General features: G+C 48.8%; 2 protein-coding genes across 7 annotated transcripts in view; one reads left to right on the top strand and one right to left on the bottom strand.

Annotated features, from left to right (window-relative positions):
• LOC137422902 (angiopoietin-1-like) overlaps positions 1–4,196 on the bottom strand; it is a 94,228-nt gene extending 90,032 nt beyond the window's left edge. The window contains exon 1 of the mRNA XM_078774950.1: positions 3,297–4,196. Coding sequence (XP_078631076.1) covers positions 3,297–3,647 — 351 coding nt within the window. The 5' untranslated portion in view covers positions 3,648–4,196. The remainder of the gene's footprint in view (positions 1–3,296) is intronic.
• Positions 1–22,812, top strand: part of MCPH1 (microcephalin 1) — a 243,684-nt gene that overhangs the window by 210,640 nt on the left and 10,232 nt on the right. For all 6 annotated transcript variants that reach the window (XM_068109556.2, XM_068109553.2, XM_078774938.1 and 3 more), the window contains one exon: positions 21,078–21,321. In XM_068109556.2, coding sequence (XP_067965657.2) covers positions 21,078–21,321 — 244 coding nt within the window. The remainder of the gene's footprint in view (positions 1–21,077; positions 21,322–22,812) is intronic.

Here is a 22,812-nt window from a genome sequence, read left to right as displayed (position 1 = left end):
CGGTCGCCAGAGGGCGCTTCGGCCGGGTCATCCGTTTGCCCTGCAAACTGGCCCTCCAGGTGCGCGGGAATTCTGGGGGGGCGCGTGTGGCGTACACGAAAGCCCACTGGCATGGTGACATCATTCCGCGCACCAAGTGGGCGGCGGCCACGCCCAAGGGGTAGGCGTGGCCTCAGGATATACACCGGACGCGCAGCCCGGAGCGGGCCAGTGCTACAGTGACCTCTTTGGAATAAAGAACATTAAACTTACCACGCTGTCCGCTTCCTCCTTGGTAGCAAGTCGCGCGCGTAGTACCGCGTGGTTCAACGTCATCATTTGCATATCTTATTCCCCATGGGAAGTACTTGACAATGAGCCAATGGGGATTCAGCGAGTGGCAGAGCTGATACTTAGCTGGGGATTCAGCGAGTGGCAGAGCTGATACTTAGCTGGGGATTCTGCGAGTGGCAGAGCTGATACTTAGCTGGGGATTCAGCGAGCGGCAGAGCTGATACTTAGCTGGGGATACAGCAAGAGGCACAGCTGATAGTTAGCTGGGGATACAGCGAGTGGCAGAGCTGATACTTAGCTGGGGATTCAGTGAGCGGCAGAGCTGATACTTAGCTGGGGATTCAGCAAGCGGCAGAGCTGATACTTATCTGGGGATTCAGCGAGCGGCAGAGCTGATACTTAGCTGGGGATTCAGCGAGTGGCACAGCTGATAGTTAGCTGGGGATTCAGCGAGCGGCAGAGCTGATACTTAGCTGGGGATACAGCAAGCGGCAGAGCTGATACTTAGCTGGGGATACAGCGAGTGGCACAGCTGATACCTCGCTGGGGACGCAGCGATCAGCTGATACCTCGCTGGGGATTCAGCGAGTGGCAGAGCTGATACTTAGCTGGGGATTCAGCGAGTGGCAGAGCTGATACTCCACTGGGGATTCAGCGAGTGGCACAGCTGATACCACGCTGGGGATTCAGCGGGTGGCACAGCTGATACCACGCTGGGGATTCAGCGAGTGGCACAGCTGATACCACGCTGGGGATTCAGCGAGTGGCACAGCTGATACTTAGCTGGGGACACAGCGATCAGCTGATACCTTGCTGGGGATGCAGCGAGCAGCAGATACCTCAATGGGGATGCAGCGATCAGCTGATAGCTCGGTGGGGACACAGCGAGCAGCTGATACCTCAATGGGGACGCAGCGATTAGCTGATACCTCGCTGGGGACGCAGCGATCAGCTGATACCTCGCTGGGGACGCAGCGAGCAGCTGATACCTCAATGCGGCCGCAGCGATCAGCTGATACCTCCCTGAGGACGCAGCGAGCAGCTGATACCTCGCTGGGGACGCAGCGATCAGCTGATACCTCGATGGGGACGCAGCGAGCAGCTGATACCTCGTTGGGGACGCAGCGATCAGCTGATACCTCAATGGGGACGCAGCGAGCAGCTGATACCTCAATGGGGACGCAGCGAGCAGCTGATACCTCAATGGGGATGCAGCGATCACCTGATACCTCGCTGGGGCCGCAGCGAGCAGCTGATACCTCGCTGGGGACACAGAGAGCAGCTGATATCTTGCTGGGGACACAGCGATCAGCTGATACCTCGCTGGGGACGCAGCGAGCAGCTGATACCTCAATGGGGATGCAGCGATCAGCTAATACCTCGCTGGGGCCGCAGCGAGCAGCTGATACCTCGCTGTGGACGCAGCGAGCAGCTGATACCTCGCTGGGGACACAGCGAGCAGGTGATATCTCGCTGGGGATGCAGCGATCAGCTGATACCTCGCTGGGGACGCAGCGGTCAGCTGATACCTCGCTGGGGACGCAGCGATCAGCTGATACCTCGCTGGGGACGCAGCGATCAGCTGATACCTCGCTGGGGACGCAGCGATCAGCTGATACCTCGCTGGGGACGCAGCGATCAGCTGATACCTCGCTGGGGACGCAGCGATCAGCTGATACCTCGCTGGGGACGCAGTGAGCAGGTGATACCTCGCTGGGGACACAGCGAGCAGCTGATATCTCGATGGGGACGCAGCGATCAGCTGATACCTCGCTGGGGATGCAACGAGCAGCTGATACCTCAATGGGGATGCAGCGATCATCTGATACCTCGCTGGGGCCGCAGCGAGCAGCTGATACCTCACTGGGGACGCAGCGAGCAGCTGATACCTCACTGGGGACGCAGCGAGCAGCTGATACCTCGCTGGGGATGCAGCGAGCAGCTGATACCTCGCTGGGGACGCAGCGATCAGCTGATACCTCGCTGGGGACGCAGCGAGCAGCTGATACCTCGCTGGGGATGCAGCGAGCAGCTGATACCTCGCTGGGGACGCAGCGAGCAGCTGATACCTCGCTGGGGAGGCAGCGAGCAGCTGATACCTCAATGGGGACGCAGCGATCAGCTGATACCTCGCTGGGGCCGCAGCGAGCAGCTGATACCTCGCTGGGGACGCAGCGAGCAGCTGATACCTCGCTCAGGACGCAGCAAGCAGCTGATATCTCGCATGGGATGCAGCGATCAGCTGATACCTCGCTGGGGATGCAGCGAGCAGCTGATACCTCGCTGGGGCCGCAGCGAGCAGCTGATACCTCGCTGGGGACGCAGCGAGCAGCTGATACCTCGCTGGGGACGCAGCAATAACTGATACCTCACTGGGGACGCAGCGAGCAGCTGATACCTCGCTGGGGACGCAGCGAGCAGCTGATACCTCGCTGGAGACGCAGCGAGCAGCTGATACCTCGCTGGGGACGCAGCGAGCAGCTGATACCTCGCTGGAGACGCAGCGATCAGCTGATACCTCACTGGGGACGCAGCAATCAGCTGATACCTTGCTTGGGTAAACTTTCACTCAACTCTATCTGAAGCCACGCTCACTGTGTGTGCAGCACAGCAATGCTTCAGATAGTATTGAGTGAAAGTTTAGTGAATTTTTATTTATTTATGAAATGCAAGTTGTTGGGCTGATACACACCGGTTTAACGTCTTTTTAAAATCCGTTTTGAAGATTAACAAGGGGAATGAGATCAATAGGGGATGTGGAGAAAATCCCCTAATTATTTCAGGCCACCGATTTGCACTCTGTTCCTCATGTCATCTTGACACCTCCGTGCGATGATCTACAACTTTACGTGCCTCTCAGTTGAGAATCATCTACCTTCACATGATACTTCAAATTACATTGGATGTTACCTCCACTGCTAATACAACTCAGGTTATTGATCAAATATTGTGCGGAATTTAAAGAGCAAACGACTTGCGAACCATGCGGACATGTGCAATGTGGTGCACTGTGGCTGACATACCTTCCGCAACCACTGCGTGTTGTTCTCAACCACCTCCTCAAGCTGATCCAGTTGCTGCTGTGCCCATTCCCAGATGGCCCCTAGGCCGTTAGGGAGCGCGTTCCGATTGTTACTTTGACTCCCAAAGATTTCTTCTGCCGGCTGTGAGCACCCACCTGACTCCGGCAAAAGGAGTGTGTACACACACGAGCCATGCTGGAGACGGTGCTGTCGATGTAAGCCATTGTTCCTACTCCACCTTGGCCCAGAATGCAGGGAGGCCTGAAGGTAAACTTGTCTTGGAGTAAACAGCGTGATGACCAACAGGCAGGTCCAGCCTAGGCGACGCATGCCCTCGTATCCGCGCCACATCTCAAGGTGTCTCCTTGAAGTGGGAACTTGAGGGCGAACTGTTCGAAACCCTCGACTAATCTCTTTTCATTGAATCTACCTCTTCTTCCCATGCCATTCAGGAGCCGAACTAACCCTGTCCACACCAGTCCGGCCTCACACCCGCCGAGGAAGCTCCCCAACCATAGCTCACACGATCAAATTCCCTATCGCCTGTGCAGCTGGATTTGGTGTCCGCACGTTCCTCAACGCTTCACTCTTTGGCGCAGAACACTCCAGTCTTCTTTGGAGCTCCGGGAGGAGCTTTTAAAGCTCCCTGTCTCAGCCCACTCACTTCTAAGTGAGGCCGTGTCGGGGGCTGGGCGGCACAGAGCCGCTTGATTCGACCGTGCCGGGTCGGGCGGCACAGAGCCACTTGATCTGACCGTGCCGGGCCAGGTGGCACAGAGCCGATTGATCGGACCGTGCCCGGCCGGGTGGCACAGAGCCGCTTGATCCGACCGTGCCGGGCCGGGTGGCACAGAGCCGCTTTATCCGAACGTGCCGGGCCGGGTGGCACAGAGCCGCTTTATCCGAACGTGCCGGGCTGGGTGGCACAGAGCCGCTTTATCCGAACGTGCCGGGCCGGGTGGCACAGAGCCGCTTTATCCGAACGTGCCGGGCCGGGTGGCACAGAGCCGCTTGATCCGACCGTGCCGGGCCGGGTGGCACAGAGCCGCTTGATCCGACCGTGCCGGGCCGGGTGGCACAGAGCCGCTTTATCCGACCGTGCCGGGCCGGGTGGCACAGAGCCGCTTTATCCGAACGTGCCGGGCCGGGTGGCACAGAGCCGCTTGATCCGACCGTGCCGGGCCGGGTGGCACAGAGCCGCTTTATCCGAACGTGCCGGGCCGGGTGGCACAGATCCGCTTGATCCGACCGTGCCAGGCCGGATGGCACAGAGCCGCTTTATCCGACCATGCCAGGCCGGGTGGCACAGAACCGCTTGATCCGACCGTGCCTGGCCGGGTGACGAGCTGGCCTGCTGTGTGCCAGCCAGTGCTTGTTTGTGACGGTCAATGCCATGCTTATAGGTGAGCTGCTCACTTAAGGGGCATACAGATTGGGTGTTAATTCTTTTCAAAATGTAGGTGCTTTCTCAATCATACAATGCGCTTCTTCTGGTCGACCATTCAAAATTGTATTGAGGCCAAGTTGTCATTAGGGACTTTATAACATTATTTATTTCTTTATAATTGAATAATTGTCCAATTTCAGATACAATAAATGAAAACCTACCGAGTGGTACCTGAGAGTTTGTGGCATTGTTTAAATGTGTTTAGAGATGTGGAATTGTGCTTACCTGAGAAATTGATGACATGTGGTGGAGGTGTGAGTGCAGTGGCACGTCTGTGCAGTAACGAGCTGTTTCTCCTTCAGTAGGTAAAGGACTGACTTCCGGTTCCGGTTCCTCGTTGATGGATGCGTGGCTCTGCCGTCCAACCAAATTTACCACCAAAAAATAATAAGGATACCGTTTAAATTGTGTTGACTTTTTGGTGTTTTATGTAAATATTTTTGTGTCTGTTGCTCTTTGTTCTCCTCCGTACAAACCGTGCTCTGCCATGCGCTCTGCTCTACCTCCCTTCTATTTTACTTTACTCTTTCCTTACTCTATTATCTTACTATAATTCACCAAATGTCTGTCTGTCCGTCCATCCGTTCCCAGGTACCGCAAAAACGGCTGAACCGATCGCAACGATATTTTGGGTGGGTAATCCTGGGACCCCCAGCCCCCAGGAGTAAAATAAGCTATTGTGGCGGACACAAAAGCCCACTGGCGTGGTGACATCATTCCGCACACCAGTGGGTGTCGGCCACGCCCCAGGTGAGGCGTGGCCTCCGGATATACACGCGGACTCGCAGCCCGGAGCACGGCAGTGCTGACGAGTGAGCAACGAATAAAGAGCTCGACTTCACCCAAAGCGTTGTGGCCTACCTTTGTTTAACGTGTGTGCCCAGCACCACAATGTCATAATGAAGGCACCTATGACATCATCATTAACATATGTTATTCTTCATAGGGAGTACTTTAGAATGAGCCAGCTTAAAAAAATTCCCTGGAATGGTTTCAGAGATATCGAGGTGGTTCTTCGGTTTTTCCAAGATGGCGCCCATACCAAGTGACCTATGACATCATAATTATCATTAAAAATTCTACATATAAATGTGATCAGAACAGCAGTGATGGCCAGCTCACATCCACTTAAAATATTCCATCCCTGCTAACCCGGTCCATTCTCACCCCGTTCCTGCTCAAATCTTCCCAGTGTTCTTCCTCCTCTCTGGTGTTGATTGCGGAAAGTATGGATGGAGTGAAGGAAAAGATGAACAAGTGGAAGGAATGTATGGAGACAAAAGGTCTGAAGGTGAATATAGGAAAGACGAAGGTGATGGCAAGTGGTAAAGCATGTGGTGAGGTGGAAAGAACTGGGAAGTGGCCATGTGCTGTGTGCAGGAAGGGTGTCGGAGTGAACTCCATTCAATGTACAATGTGCGCTGAGTGGGTTCATCAAAAATGTAGTGGTTTGAGAGGGTCATTAACCAGTGTGGCAGCTACATTCAAATGTAAGGTGTGCACAGAGGGAGCTGCAGATGGAGGAAATGTTGAGTTGGATCTTGGAGACGGCGAGAAGCTGGAACGTGTGAAAACATTTTGCTACCTCGGAGACATGCTGAATGGAGAAGGTGGATCAGACACGGCAACGGTTGCTAGAGTGAGATGTGCATGGAAGAAGTTTCGGGAACTGAGTGGCGTGCTGATGAGGAGGGGAGTGTCGTTGAAGCTGAAAGGAAAGGTGTATGCTGCATGTGTGAGAAGTGTTATGATTTATGGGAGCGAGACATGGGTCATGAATGTAGAGCAGCAACGAAGGCTGGAAAGGGTGGAAATGCGAATGGTTCGGTGGATGTGTGGAGTATCGTTGAGAGAGAGGAAGACAAATGATGAATTGCGAAAGATGATGGGAATAGATCCTGTGATTGATGCTGTGAAGAGGAACAGGTTGAGATGGTTTGGTCATGTGTTGAGGAAGGATGAAAGTGACTGGTTGAGAAGAGTGATGGAAATGAATGTCGAAGGAAGTAGAGGATGGGGACTGGGGAGGACCGAGAAAGACTTGGCTAAAGATGGTGGAAGAAGAAATGCGGGCAAGGGGGTTAACAAGGGGAGATGCAGAAAATAGGGCAAAATGGAGAAGATTGTCATGGGGACCGCAAGGCTAACCCCCGCTCTGGCAGGGAAAATGGCCTTAAAATGCATGTTGTTTGTTGTTGTTGTTCTTCCTCCTCTCTAACCCCCTGGTCCACCATTTCAGAGGTCTGCACTCCAACTTAACCGTTCTGTCCATCCTGGCTGCTGCATCTACACTGGATATTGTCTGTCTCATGGAAGCATTTCTTTCACAGGATGTCCCGAAGTCTTCTTTGTGTCTCCCTCGTTATTGTCTCCTCCGCTTTGCCAGGTCCGATTCCCGCACTGATGGTGGTGTCTCTGTGTATGTTCATTCCTCCTTACCCATCAACCTTCGCACGTCACGCCCAGCAATCTGGAGTTCATTTGACGTGTTTCTCTCCGTAGAAATTCATTGCTTCTTTCTGTGATCTGCCGTCCCTCCAACTCGAAATATACGAGGCTCTATCTGCAAACATTGACACTATGCTCATCCCTGTTCACTCTTCCTAATCTGTGGAAAACGTCATTTGCCACCATATCGGATGACATGGTGTTCATTCACATTCTTCATCATATGGCCAAGCAGCTAAGTCTTTCTGTGAAACGACTGGACATACTCGGTCTGTTTCCTCTCCAATACACATCTCCCCAAATGGCAATTATCCTGTATGGGATGTTATCTTTCAAAGCTTTCCCTCTGCACCTCCTCTGCTCCTCTCGGCTCTTCAGACCATATGTTGGGAAAAGTGGTGGCCTTATTGGCAGTTAGTAGAGATCGCTCAAGGCACAGCTGTGTATGGCAGTTTACGAAATGTGATTGGTGAAGCCTAAAATCTGTTCTCTCCAGTTAAGAATGTTCTATCATCACATCCGTTCCAAAACATTGATTGCTCCTGGAATTGATTCTACGACGGAATAATATCTCCTCTTAACAAATTAATTCCATCCCGCAGTTAACCGTTCTCCATGATCTCGACCCTGGTACACTGGCTCACCTGAGATCCCAATTCTCAGCCTCTCACCGTCCTGCAAAGCCTAGTGGGAGCTGGTCAGGTCTGGTACACATTCCTCTTCCATTCCTTCCCCCCCTATAATACGTAACCATGCTGGACAATGCTCGGCTGGAATTCTCAGAATCATGGTGACCTGTCTGATGCCTTTTAGGAATTTGATGGACATCTTCGGTCCTGCGCATCCTCGTCAACCTGTTTCCCACCACTGACTTGCCGTCCTCTGTCGTGTGCTGATCCACAAGAGTTGGTATCCGTGTCGTGGTTTTGGCAGAAAATGGTCTCGTGTGGAGCGCGCATCATCGCATCGCTCACGCACACCGGCGGCTCGTTTTCATTTTCACTTTTGGTCTGTGTTTTCCCTCGACAGGGTCTGCGTGTTTCCAGCCATGAATGTTCGGAGCATTGGGAGAAGCACACCGTTCTGAGATTGAACATTTTGTGCTCGTTCATCCATGTCCATAACATGTCGGAGCTTACAAATGTATGAATCGTTGAGATTCCTGATATTCCGACCCCGTATCGTGCATTGCATCACCGGAAAATCTTGCTGAAGTATTTGCTTTTCCTGCTTTTGTTGCTTGTGATAAGCTTTCGTTTCCAAGCAACATTTGTCTTATTTTCTTCTTCTTCTTCTCTTCTTCTTCCTCTTTTCTTCTTCTTCTTCTTCTTCTTTCTTAACACACTAGTATTTTTTGTTGTGAGGAAAGTTCCTACATGTTGAAGTTTTAAAGTCACAGGCAGGGTGCACATAGTTTGTGACTGTAAGTGTAGCACGTCACATGGAGCAATGCAAGAGGTAACGGAATGAAACGACAATTTGCCCAAAACACAGTGCTGGAGAAAGCCACGCTGACCCAAAGAGTAACGCTTGGGATTTGTGATATTTGAAACTACCTGAGTAATAACAAAACGACATTATAGACTGAAAGGCATTTTGAGCCACGAAGTGCGATGGGAGCGATGTGGTGAAGTTTCCTTATGTCATAACCTGCCAGGTGTCCATTCAGGAGCTGTCCCATAGTGTATTTGAGACTGGTGAGAACTTGCTGGAGTTTGACTTCATCCTGCTCATTGGTCAGGCGGAGTTCTCTCCAGTTCTCACAGTTTTGGGAATGTTCGACCTGATTGCATTCTGATCTTCGGTTCAGGGTTCCTCGGAATGCAGCTTGATAATGTGTTTGCTGGTGAGCTTGTTTTGCACGTTTCCATGGAGAGAGAACCGATCCACGGAGTTAACGTATTTATCCTGGATTTAGCCCAGAGTAGATGGGTTTTGCAGCCGTTGAGGTTTGCCAGTTCAGCTGTTTTTCAATAATGTAATGCAATTATCTGTTTGGCTCTGGTGTATTTCCCCGTCACTATGGCAGGTGTTTGATCCCATCCTATTTGGAAAGGGATCGCGACATGCAATGGGAATTCTTGTGCAGAGGCATTTGGTTGCACTTTCATTTGTTTTCACACAGTGGCTTCCAGCACTTGCGGTTGCTTTTTCGGAGCCTGAGTACTGTGGAATTTAATAGGGGGAAGCACTTGGAGCTAATATTGCAACTTCCGAACGTTTAATGAAATGTCAAATCAAACGTTTATTGAAAGGGCACGATAAAGTGCAATTTAACAATTTCCTCACAGTTTCTAAACTCATTACAACTTTTCATCGATTATTTTTCTGTTCAGTCCACATATGTTTGTCACAAACATATATGTATCTATTTTATTTAAGTATATATATATATATATATATATATATACGTATATATATATATATATATATATATATATATATATATATATAAGTTCAAAACACACCTGGTCACAAGTGTACCGCACTGACCGGGTCCTCAGTCGAGGTCCTCAGCATCATCCTGTTTCGGCCCTTCAACCTCGATACGGTCAGCTAAGGTGGGCCAGCAGGGGCACGTACACATCCACATGCAGCAACTACACCTGGATGCGAACATACCCCCACCCCCAGCCAGTGCGAACGTAGACTACAACAACAACACCTCCACATCCAGAATCCACAGCACCAAACAAACATGGTGGAACACTCAAACACCCACCCTTATACCCTTCACCACTCACCAACAAAACACACCAGATCATTCATACACACACATACACACACAACACCAACCAACCACCTACCCTTACAACATACACCACTCAACATACAAAAACACACACTCATGCAAAAATTCATTCATGCAAAAACACACACCCTCACCCACTCACTCACTCACATACACAAAATAAGAACTAATAATAGTAACAAAACAAAAACAAAAAAACCACACACAACCAACCTACACCGTTCGACGTGCCTCCATAAACTTCCTCCATATCCAAAATGAGCCTTTCAAGGCAACCTCGGCCACCTTGTCACACATCCTCCTTCTTTCTGTCCCACACACTCCAAGCCGAGCAAGAAATGCAGAAAAGGAATTGCCAATATACCCTCTACTCCCCACCTCAAATGGCTGACACGAAACTCGCCAACCCTTCTCCCGGCACTCTGCCTCCAGCTCACTGTCCTTTCCTCTCTTCCTCTCGTGCACCTCCTCCATGTTCTCTTCCCAAGGTACAAACAATTCCCCTAAGATGACCTGTCTTGTTGCACCTGACCAAATGACAGTCAGGCCGCAACCTTGTCACACAGATCTCCTCTGGGAATACCAATTGTGGCTTTAGGTCTGCCACCACCTGCCAATCACAAGCATCTGACAGCCCTCTTGCTTTCCACCTCCTCCTCTTTCCACCTCTTACCACTTGGCCCTCTTTGACAAGCCACACCTCTCCCCCATCAGTCTCCTTCTCCCCTCTTCTTTCTCTCGACCTCAGCACCTCTTGTTGCACCATCTGCACCACCACCACCAGCACCTGATCATTTCGCCACCTGTATTGTCCTGCTGCCAATGCTACTGAACATGCACTCAGTGCATGCTGCACCGTTCCCACACCTCCACACAAATAACATCTCTCCTCCTGCAACAACCCCCACAATCTCAAGTTTACTGGTGACGGAAGCACATCATACGTTGCCCGCAACAGGAAATTCAACAATATTGGCTCCATCCTCCAAATCTCTTGCCACTTCAACATCCTCACCCGCACACCTTCCCACCTAGTCCAAGCACCTTGCTGTGCCTGACCGACTGCTTTCACATATCTCCCCTCCTCTTCCTTTCTTCTCACCTCCCTCTCAACCATCTTCCTCCTCTTTCACACATGCCTTTCCCCATCGCTCATGCTCCATCCACCCCAAGCCATGCTTCCCATGCTGTACCATCCCCATGACCTCCTCCTGTTACAACCGCTCCTCCATCTTGTCCACCTCTGCTCTTGCATTCCACTTCCGACTTCCCTTCTTCTCTGGGAGAGCATTCTTTACCACTGCATCACTTGAATCCCGCAACATCATGAACTCCCGCACCCTCACCACCTTAAACTCCTCGGTTAATGATGTCAAGGGAAACTGGAGTTTTCCACCCTGACCATAAAAGGCAATGTTCTTCAAACAGCGTGGCACTCCCAACCACCTCCTCACAAACCCGCTCACCACAACCTCCATCCTCTCCAAATGCCCATTCACAATATCATACATCATCAATGGCCACAATACTCGTGGCATCAACCCAAACTTCAAACACCATACCTTCAACTTACTTGGCAAACCACATCCATCAATCCTCTTCAAACCTCTCAAAAGTTTATTTCTCACCTCCTCCACTCTTCCCACATCATTCAACTCCACTGTATACCATCTTCCCAAACTCTTCACAGGGGCCTCCACCAATGATGGAACCACCTCCCCTCCCAGCTCAAACCTGTGCATATTATCCACCACTCCTCGTCTCACTATCACACTCCTCGACTTTCTTGCTTTAAATCCCATTCTTGCCCACCGCATCAACCTTTCCAGTCGTCCCAGTACCTCTACTGCTGCATCAGCGGACTGTTGGACAACTGTCAGGTCATCCATGAAAGCAAACATTGCTGGCAACCTCTGACCAGAGGCTAGCTCCACTTCTTTCCCATGTCCACTCACCACACGTATCAACAACTCCATAACCAGCACAAACAAAATAGGGGAGATGGTACATCCCATCGGGATCCCCACTTCCAACTTCTGCCACTCTGTTACATAGGACTGTGTCGCAAACCGCATCCAAAACTGATCATAATATGCCATCAAAAAATCCCTAAATCTCCGTGGCACCCAAAAGAAATCCATGGCATACCTGATCAAGGCATGCGGCACTGACCCATATGCATTCTCCAAATCCAGCCATACCACCGCCACATCCTTCCTTTGCCTCTTTGCCTCCTGTAACACTTGCCAGACCATTGCCGAGTGTTCAATGCATCCTGGTGATCCTGGTATTCCTGCCTCTGCACAGAACCATCCACAAAACCATTCCCTCTGATGAAGCCAGAGAGCTGTGCCGCAAAGACACTCATCAATATCTTCCCATCTACATCGAGCAATGATATTGGTCTAAACTGCTCCAGTGTCACAGCCTCCTCCTGCTTTGGAATATAAACTCCTTCCACCCTAATCCATTGACTCGGCACCACTCCTTGCCTCCATACCACCTTCAGAGCCTTCCACAGATACTGCCTGATGCCTTCACAACTCATAAACACCTTGTATGGCACTCAACTTGGTCCTGGAGCCGATGCCGCCCGTGCCTTCCTCAAAACTGCCTCAATCTCAGACATCTTTGGCTCTGACAAATCAAATGGAACACCTGGCTCTGTCGGTCTCACCAATCCTTCGATGTCCTCCACCACTTCGTTGCTCCTTGTGTCTGCATACGTGACACGCAGGTGACCTTAATAATAATAATAATAATAATACATTTATTTTGTATAGTGCTTTTCAAGAAACCCAAAGACGCTTTGACATAGTACGTAAAACAAAGACAAAAATACATAATTAAATAACCAAACAGAAAGGAAGGAGAAGGAGAAGAGACAGTCAGGGGTTGAATGCGGTGTTGAACAGGTGGGTCTTGAGTGATGATTTGAATGTGGTGAGTGAGGAGGAGTCTCTGATGGTTTGAGGTAGTGAGTTCCTGAGTGTGGGAGCGGAAATGGAGAAGGCCCTGTCCCCCCAGGATCTGAGTTTGGTCCGGATGGGGGGGGGACAGGAGGTTGGCAGCAGCAGAGCGGAGGGTGCGGGTGGGAGTGTGTCTGGGGAGGAGGTCAGTCAGGTAGGATGGGGCCAGGTTATGGAGGGCATTGTAGGTCAGGAGGAGGATTTTGTACTGGATTCTCTGGGAGATGGGGAGCCAGTGGAGCTTGTGAAGGACGGGGGTGATGTGGTCCCAGGCCCGGGAGTGGGTGAGTAGACGGGCAGCGGAGTTCTGAATGTATTGAAGTTTATTGATGATATTTGAGGGTGAACCATAGAGGAGGCTGTTGCAGTAGTCCAGACGGGAAGTGATGAAGGTGTGGATGAGGGTTTCTGCAGCTGTGGAGGAGAGGGATGGACGGAGACGGGCAATGTTTTTCAGATGAAAGAAGGCTGTCTTGGTGATCTGTTTAGTGTGTTTGTCGAAGGAGAGGGTTTGGTCAAAGATGATGCCAAGATTCCGGATGTGAGGGGAGGTGGATACTGGGATACCGTCGATGTTGAGGGTGAAGTTGTGGGTGGATTTGGTGAGCGTTTTTGGTCCAATAATGATTATTTCGGATTTATCACAGTTTCGTTTGAGGAAGTTGATTTGAAGCCAGGATTTTCTTTCAGTGATGCAGTTTGTCAGGATAGAGTGGGTGACGGTGGAAATTGACTTGGCGGAAATGAAAAGCTGGATGTCATCGACAAAGCAGTGGAATTGGAGACCATGACAATGGATTAAGTGACCAAGGGGGAGCAGGTACAGGATGAAGAGGAGGGGCCCGAGAACTGAACCTTGGGGGACACCTTGGGGGAGGGGAGCGGTGGGGGATTTGCAGTTATTGATGGAGATGAACTGGTGCCTGTCGGAGAGGTATGATTTGATCCAAAAAAGGGCAGTGCCAGTGATGTTAAAGGTGGTTTCAAGTCGGGTAAGCAGGATGATGTGATTGATGGTGTCAAAGGCAGCGCTGAGGTCGAGAAGGATGAGAATGTTGAGGTTACCGGCGTCGGAGGAGAGGAGAAGGTCGTTGGTGATTTTGAGGAGTGCAGTTTCCGTACTGTGGTTGAGGCGGAATCCGGATTGGAATGTTTCATACAGGTTATTGGCAGAGAAGTGATGTTTGAGTTGAGTGGCTACAGCGCATTCCAAAACTTTTGACAGAAAGGGTAGGTTGGAGATGGGTCTGAGGTTATTTGGGGTGTCAGGGTTGAGTCCAGTTTTTTCAGAATGGGGGTGACAGCAGCGATTTTGAGGGATGGTGGGACGATGCCAGTAGACAGGGAGGAGTTTATCGTTGCAGTGATAAGTGGAGAGAGAGCAGGAAGGCAAGCCTTAACAAAGCTGGAGGGGATGGGGTCCAGAGTGCAGGTGGCAGTTTTCATTCCTATGAGGAGTTCAGAGAGGTCAGTAGGGGAGACTGGGGAAAACTGAGATAGGGGTTGGCAGGATAAAGGGGGGCAGATGGTTTGAGGGGGAGCAGGTGAGGTGGTGGTTAAGCTGCTGTAGATGTTGTCTATCTTGCTTTGGAAGAATGAAAGGAAAGAAATGCAATTGTCGACTGTGAATGACTGGGTGGTGGTATCCAGGGGGCTGAGGAGTTTGTTTATTGTGGAGAAGAGTGCTTTTGGGTTTCCGGAGCCAGAGTGGATTATTTGAGAGTAGTAGGTGGAGCGGGCGTGTGAGAGGGCATCTTTGTAGTGCTGCAGGTGGTCTTTGTAGGCTTGGGAGTGGATTGTGAGACCTGTTTTATTACGGAGTCTTTCAAGTTGGTGGGCACGGGTTTTCATCAGGCGGAGTTCAGGGGTAAACCAGGGAGCAGAATGGGTGAAGGAATCTGTTTTGGTTTTTATAGGCGCAAGCTGGTCGAGGCAGGAGAGAGTGTGGTTGTAGTAGTCAGTGAGGTCAGAGGGGCTGTGCAAATCAACGAAGGGAGAGGTGGACATCTTTTCGGAGAGGGAAGATGAGAATGAGGTAGGTGAAAGAGAGTTTAGCTTACAGAAGTTGATTATGCGTTTTTGCCTTGGTGCTGGGGTGGGAATGTTGATGGTCATAGTGATGGCTAAGTGATCGGAGAGGGTGAGGTCAGAGCCAGAGAGATGGTGTAGATTTAGTCCAATAGAACAGACAAGGTCCAGAATGTGGCCACGGTTATGGGTGGGAAAGTTGACATGTTGAGTGAGGTTAAAGCAATTAAGAATATCAATGAAGTCAGCGGTTATTGTGGAGTCAGTGGAGTCCATGTGAATATTGAAATCACCGAGGAGGAGGGTTGAGGGGGAGAAGGAACAGAGCTGTGTCAGAAAGTAAGAGAAGTCAGACAGGAATGATGGGTGTGGTTTGGGAGGGCGGTAGACAACTGCCATGACTGACTGTGTGTAACCAGAAAGTTTAAAAGCCAGGTGTTCAAATTATGGAGCAGATGAGATGGAGATGAGGCTGGTCTTGATGTCCTGTCGGTGTATTACAGCAATTCCACCACCTCGGCCCTCCGAGCGTGGTTTATTGATGTATGAGTAACCATTGGGTGTAGTGAGGTTGAGTGAGAGGTAGTCCAGAGGTTGTTGCCAGGTTTTGGTCAGACAGAGAAAGTCCAGTTTATTGTCCAGAATGAAGTCGTTCAAGATGTGGCTTTTATTGTTGAGGGACCGGGTATTGAACAGAGTAAGCTTCATATTGCTTTGAATGGTGCGGATGGACTCGGGTGATTTTGCCAGGGCTTGCAGACAGGGGGCGCGTTCGTGTATGTTGTTGTGATGACGTAATTGACGGGTGAGAGTGCGCTCAGCTGACCAGAGTGAGGGAATGGAGTGACCTGTCTGAGAGTAAACAAACTTGCGACCAGAGCCTCTATGGATGTATCTGGGTCGTCGTAGGAGTCCGTGGTTTTTGATGACAGAGATGCACGGCGGAGTGGAGTGGTTGTTGAGTTGAAGAAGCCTAGCGGCGGAGTACCTCAGTGCCATGCCAGGCAGGAGCGAAGGGGCACAGAGCCCGGAGAGGTCAGCCGGCAGCGGCAGGCTGGCTGACCAAAGCGCCAGGCACAACAGGCTGGTCCAGAGCACGACACGCAAGGAGGGTCGAGGAATGAATATGAGCAGCCCGAGGACCAATAGAGAGCCGAGGACGAGCAAGCCGAGAGCCGAGGAGGCAGCCGGGCAACAGCCAGCATCAACAGCCAGCGAGTGTCCTGCAGCTCGACGACCGCAGCGGTGGCCAACAGGGAGCCAGCCAGCCGTCCAGGCAACCCACAGGAGAGCAACCCAAGAAACAAAAGGCAGGACAGGTGCGAGATGCCCGGGAGCGGGCAGGAGGCAACGGCGGAAGAGCCGGAAAGGTGAAGCAGGGAGGATCAAGCAGAGAGCAGACCCGTCGGCCAAAAAGCCGCCAAGAGTACTAGAAAAGCAGATTCCGTACCTTTCGATTCCGTATTCCGTACCATCAAAAGCAGATTCCGTTATCCAGCCGGAGAACGCACGGCACGTGCGCCTTCCGTTGGAGAACAAACAGCACCAGCGTCCCAATACGCGACGCCATGGCGGCGTCCACAATCCACAAATCAAAGTCCACAATCCACAAAGTCCACAGTCCACAAATCCAATCCAATCCACAATCAACAAAAGGCAGGACAGGTGTGAGATGTCAGGTCAGAAAAGTAGAAGCAGACCCTGTACGTCCATCCAGTCGGAGAAGCGGCGAACATGCAGCGCCAGCGTCCTCTCGCAACCGCCAATTAATTTTTGGCGCCAGTTTTGGCACCAACCTTCCAACTCTTCCTTTGGTACCTTCAGTACACCACCTCGCGACGGCTCCAACAGATCCTTCATAAACTGAAAAGGCTTCTCAAAGAACCTCTTTCTCTTCCTCTGCCTCTCCTTTCTTCACCTCTTCATCCTTTCCACTCTCTTCAACTTCACCAACCTCATCCTCACATGCTTCGTCAACACCTCAAGCCCATTCCTCTCCCCTTCCACTGCCCTCTTCCATCTTCCATTCAAACTCCTCACCTCCATTCTCAACTCATGGATCTCCCTCTACCTCCTGCTCAAACATGCCTCATTCTCACCCCTCTCTACACACTCTTTCACTCCAAACGTGGCACATGCATACTCAAACACAATCTCATTCATCTTTCTCAATCTATCTTCCACCCTTCCTTTCAACCTATGAAGCGCCCCACACATCACTCCATCCATTCTCTCCCATACTTCCCTTTCCCCCATACCTGGCCATTCACTCTCCTCCTCACATCATTTCCCTGCTGAAGTACAACCCCAGGACATACAACACTGTGGCTTGCTACCTGGCTGTTTCTCCCGGCCGTCTTACGTGTCCCCTTTTCAAAAGCACTGCGTTGCTGTACCTCCTCCTCACCCATCTTACGCACACAACCCATCCGGCTCTGATGGATATGCAATCCTCTCACTGACTCAAACTCACGTCCACAGCCACACTTCTCTCGATTTTCAAAGGCACTGCGTTGCTTTACCTCCTCCTCACCCACCTTACGCACACACCCCATTCGGCTCTGATGGACATGCAATCCTCTCACTGACTCAAACTCACGTCCACACCCACACTTCTCTCGAACCTGCCCTGCCTCCACATGCACACAATCACCCCATAAACCAACATCTCCCACACGATCACTCCCATATATATAATGAATAGATATAAATGAACAGGATTAAATAATTAAATTGATATATGTGGGAAAATTACACGCCCAGGCCAGGAATCGAGCCCAGGTTCTTTGGAAATCCGTACCAGTGCTCTGCCATCTCAGCTATCAGGGCGATCCTGACGGAGCATGCAATTTTCCCACATATATGATTGCCACTCTCTATTCTTTTTTTTTTCTTTTTTTACACGGCTTTTTTTTTTCATTTACACGATCCTATTTTTAGCTCACCTGGAACGAAGTTCAGGGGAGCTTATGCGATGGCGCGTCATCAGTTCATCCATCCGTCAGTCCATCAGTCCGTCAGTCCGTAAACACTTGAAACTTCTTCTCTGAAACCGCTAATGGGATTGTGACCAAATTTGGCACAAATTATATTTGTTGTGTTGTGACAAAAGTTTGTTCATGGCATAAAAAAAATAATTTGGGTCTAAGGGGGTCTACCAGTGGTCAAAGTGGATCTAGGTTTGACCCCCCAAAATAGGAATTTACTTTTTCCACTGAAACTACACACAATATTTCGATGAAACTTTACTACAACCATCATCACCCGTGATGTACCAAGGTTTGTTCACGGCATTAAAAAAAACCTGCCCCTTTGGGGCTCTAGGGGGGGGGTTTCCCCCCAAAATATGTATTTTTTTTGGTTTGTTTGTTTAAAGTCTTATGATTATGTTAGTATGGTTCTACATGCTGCCCTGTCTTCTAGCAACCATTAAAATTGGTTTAAAATACCCTTAGTCTGTGCAGTAAACTGTTTATTCTACCAGGTGAGCACCAGGGGTATTTCCCCTATGTGTTCGTATGTCTGCCTCTCTGGCAGTCAAACAAAGTTGAAAATCATTCCAAGCAGGAAAATTACTGTTCTCAAGGACGTCATAAAGGACATAAACAACAAGCACGAAGAACAAATGTAACGTGTTCAATTAGGTGGTGTAAAAGACACTGCATCAATGGTGGTAAACCTCCTGAATTTTTTATTTTCTGAAACCATTAAAATCTTTATTTTATTTCAATTTAATCAAAAGCTTGAACACGGGAAAACACAAATCACTTTTTAGCACCTTCAACCCCCTTTCGTTTAGCAGTAATTTGACAGAATATTATGGCATTTTCCCTCATCACAACCAATCAAATTTGCCGCTTGTAGACCCCGCCCATGTCCTTGTTTCTCAAGATAGTGCGGAGTAAGGTGTTTTATGAACTCTCTAGTTTGGATGTGGGAAGTTTGTGTTTTGTTTGCTTGACACGTCAGTTTTATATTCATTTTCATCAGTTTCATTTTCTTGTATAAGTTATTTATCAAACTTTCGGCAGACTTTAGAAAAAGCTTTCATTCCACACCTCATCAGGTCACAGCCGACCTCTTAAAGATGTTTTTTGTCGCAGAAACCTGTTCTTAACTACTTCATGCTCTGTCGACTCTGTCACACAACTTCTACGACCTCCCCCGTTCATAAAAATCAAACTTTGAAGCTCATTCTGTTATCTCTCTTCCTTTCTCTCTAATATATGAATGTCCTTTGCAAAAGATGCAGTCAGTCTTGAAGAGCACTTTTCTTGCTCTCGATTGGAAATATGTGAGTTGTATTGGGAAAGCTAGAGGGGACTGATGATTTAGGATGTTGTCTGTCATGTGGTTTGGGTTCATTGTAAACTTTTGGCTACGGTCACGGTGATGGCCATACGTCCTCGGTTTGGTTTGGTTTGGTACGGAATAGAAAACATCGTCCACCCTTTTAAAAGAAGAACTTTTCGCATCACTTTTCTGGATCTTTTATATCGGTAAAGAAGTAAATAATTCGATGTCGAGTCTGTAAAGTTAATCATACATCTCGGTTTCACTTCTTATTTGACTGTTTACCCGTTGAGCTTTCGTACAACTGGAGACGGATGACAGGAGATTCATCATCATTTCACGATCTCTTCTCTTCCTCTTTTGGATCCATTTTCATCCAGTTTGTTCACATCACTTCCAGGGATGCACAAAAGTGTGTTCATAAAACGTTGACAAAATATCTTGACAAAAATGCGGAGTGGGAGACATTTTTCATTTTAAAGAATACCGTAGTCGAGAGGTTTTCATGGCATTTACGTCTTTGGAAAGAGGATGATGGCTTTTCAAAAATACGAGTTCAATGCACAAACCTTGTTTTTAACTGTACCCGATTTAAAATTTCTCCTACCTGACAGAAAACAATCAAACATAAAACATGCAAACAAACTCGCAAAGAGAAACGCAAATAGACAAACACGCAAACAGACACACAAGTAAGCATGCACACACACGCAAAGAAACATGCGCACAAACACATAAAACCTCTTGAATTGTATGTACAAGGTGTTTCAAGAAGATTGATACAACTTTGACTTCCTGCCATTTTTTTGTTTTTTGACCTATACCGTTTTCCTTTTGAGGATTTGGTGGTGTTATCGTGGTATTTGTTCCCTGGGATTTCTAGCTCCATAGCTCAACTATGCCATTGACGGTGGAGCAGAAGACAAAAGTGGTGACTCTGTGGCATGAGACCAAATCAACAACCACAACATTTTCTGGGGGGCAGAACCACCTGAGGAGATCACTGAGAGGTACCTGAAAGGGCCTAAGGTCACATGCTTATGCACCTCCAATGCCAGATGGGGAATGCTAGGACCATACTGGTTTGAGAATGACAACAGCAGGATGGTGACGATCAACGGTGAGCGCTACCGGGCCGTGCTCCAGAAGTTCCTTAATGATCAAGCCCAAAAGGTCACCCCAAACCAGATGAGCATGACCTGGTTTATGCAGGATGGTGCACCCCCACATACATCTGGTGACACCATCACTTTCCTGCAGCAGCTCTTCAGAAACCGCCTCGTTACCCTGGGTACCGCTCATGGCAGGGCACCCCATAGCCCAGAATTGAACCCTCTGGACTAGTGGATCTGGGAGGCTGCCAAGGGCTCTGTCTACATCAACCACCCTGCCACACTGCATGATCTGAAGCAGGAGGTGTCAGACTACCTCCAGGCAGTGCCACATGAGACCTACAGGAAAATTGGACAGAACTTTCGAGTCAGGATCAATGCCTGTCTGAACCGTGGAGGGGCACACATCGAGAACGTCAATGACAAGGATTTTGCGTAAATGCCAATTTCAGACCTTGGGCTCTCACTAACTCTAGTAGTGAGTTACTGCAATAGCAATCAGTGGTATAAAATACCACGTCATAAGGTTTCAAGAAATGTTTGGTTCACGTTCCTGAGGTTTCTGTTTCTTTGTAAATAAACGGTTAAAGTTGTATCATTCTTTTTGAAATACCCTGTATGTATATATATGCATGTTATGGTTAGGGTTAGGTATTAAAGTAGACCTAACCCTAACCGAGTTGAAAATATATGTCTAATACAGCCTTGACCAATGCGATGTTGTACATACAGATCAATCGGAGGCGACTGTACCATTCCTCGACCGCACCGGACATTACTCCGCTTTTCTCCAACGAGCCTGCATTCTACGTGTGTCCGAGCAGCAGCCCCCCCGAGGAATGCCTGAAAGACCTCATTCGGGCCTACGGGGGACGGCTTTGCGGATCGTCACACCGCGCCGGCATCTATGTGGGAAGGACCGCAAGGAACGCCCTTCGGTCCGACTGCCGAGTGTTGTCGGAGCGCTGGGTTTTGGGTAAGGAATCCTCAGCTTCGATCTTCAGAGATTTCTCTTTGGTTCTTTTGGCAAAATAAGTTAGAAAATTGGAAACGATGATTGAATTTCACAATGAAGGACAACAGGTATGTCTAATTCAACATTGCATTGCCACGTGTAACATTACCTTGCTTGGCAGCTATAATACTATTATACCCCAGAAATATTAAATTATACATCATCCAATGGGTATATTTCATTTTATATTGTCATACACAAATATTTAGTTATACATCACCATAATCGTATGTTCAATTATACAGTATAGTAAACCCTTCGTATTTGCGAGTTCCAAATATTCGTGAATTGGTAATTGTATGCCAATTCCTAATTTGCGACCCCACCAACGTCCAGTATTCGCAAGTTTGGGAGCCCCCATCACCTACCCCCGTGTCACCTACCCACAGATGTTGATACTGTACAGTACTGTATTTGGTTTGTCTGAGCAGCATGCACACACCACTCCGGTCACCCGCCCTGTCCTTCCTTCGCAAAGCAGTTCCCAACCAGCAAACACCTCTTGACTCAATATCATGAAGTTGTGCTATTGTGTCGCTGATTAATTGGCCCTCAATCATGGCCTCAAAGCACAAAATGAGTGGAGAAGGTGAGTTTGCTGGAGACAGGCACAAGAAAGTCACGTGTTGGAGTGAAAAGGCGAATGTGTTAGACAGGCTGATTATGGGTGTGAGTGCATTCCGAGTGGGCATCAATTATCCTTCTGACTTCATCATCACGCCATCCTCATAAAATGTCAATGAAAACATGCTGTCCTTATACTGTAATTTATTTATTTTAATCATTGTTCTTAAACATTTACCATTTCCCGCTATGTTCAGTGTGATCCTGGAACCTAACACCCAGTTTCCCATTAAACCAAAGTATCCGTATTCACAAATTCTGCATTGGGGTTTTTTCCATGAATGTAACTCTCACGAATATGGAGGGCTGACTATGCATCGTCCTATTAGTCAGGTTCACTATGTTTTTTCGTTCAAAATTTTTGGAGATTAGCAAAACTATACATTTTTGGAATATTCAGAGCATGAGGAACCCAAAAATTAATGTTTACATTTGCGTAGACACCTTTGCGAAAATGACACTCAGGACAGTGATGAAGATCTGTAAAAGCATATTCCTGAATGGTATAGACCTCGTAGATCCTGTGTATAGGACTTATAGTTCAATCTGATACTACCTATAACTTCCTATAACAACCTATAACTTCAAAGGACTTGCAATATCATGTATTATGTAATACAGTTATATCACAAATATAAAGACTATGGTTTTCAATTACCTTTGTTTGTTGCTTTTCTATAATCCTGAGCACTATTTTGAGGCCTTTATTGGATTCCTTGACCCAGAAAACATAGGATTAGCATATTTAATTAAGTTTCTAGGTTGACTAGAAGCCGAGATCGCGCAAAATATGTATTTTATGGCGGCCATTTTGAAAATCCAAAATGG

The sequence above is a fragment of the Myxine glutinosa genome, chromosome 3 (genome assembly GCF_964187855.1).
Source record: "Myxine glutinosa chromosome 3, kmMyxGlut1.1, whole genome shotgun sequence".
Classification (NCBI taxonomy): Eukaryota; Metazoa; Chordata; class Myxini; order Myxiniformes; family Myxinidae; genus Myxine; species Myxine glutinosa.
The sequence above is the reverse complement of the archived record's forward strand: the minus strand, read 5'-3'. Positions and strand labels throughout refer to the sequence as shown.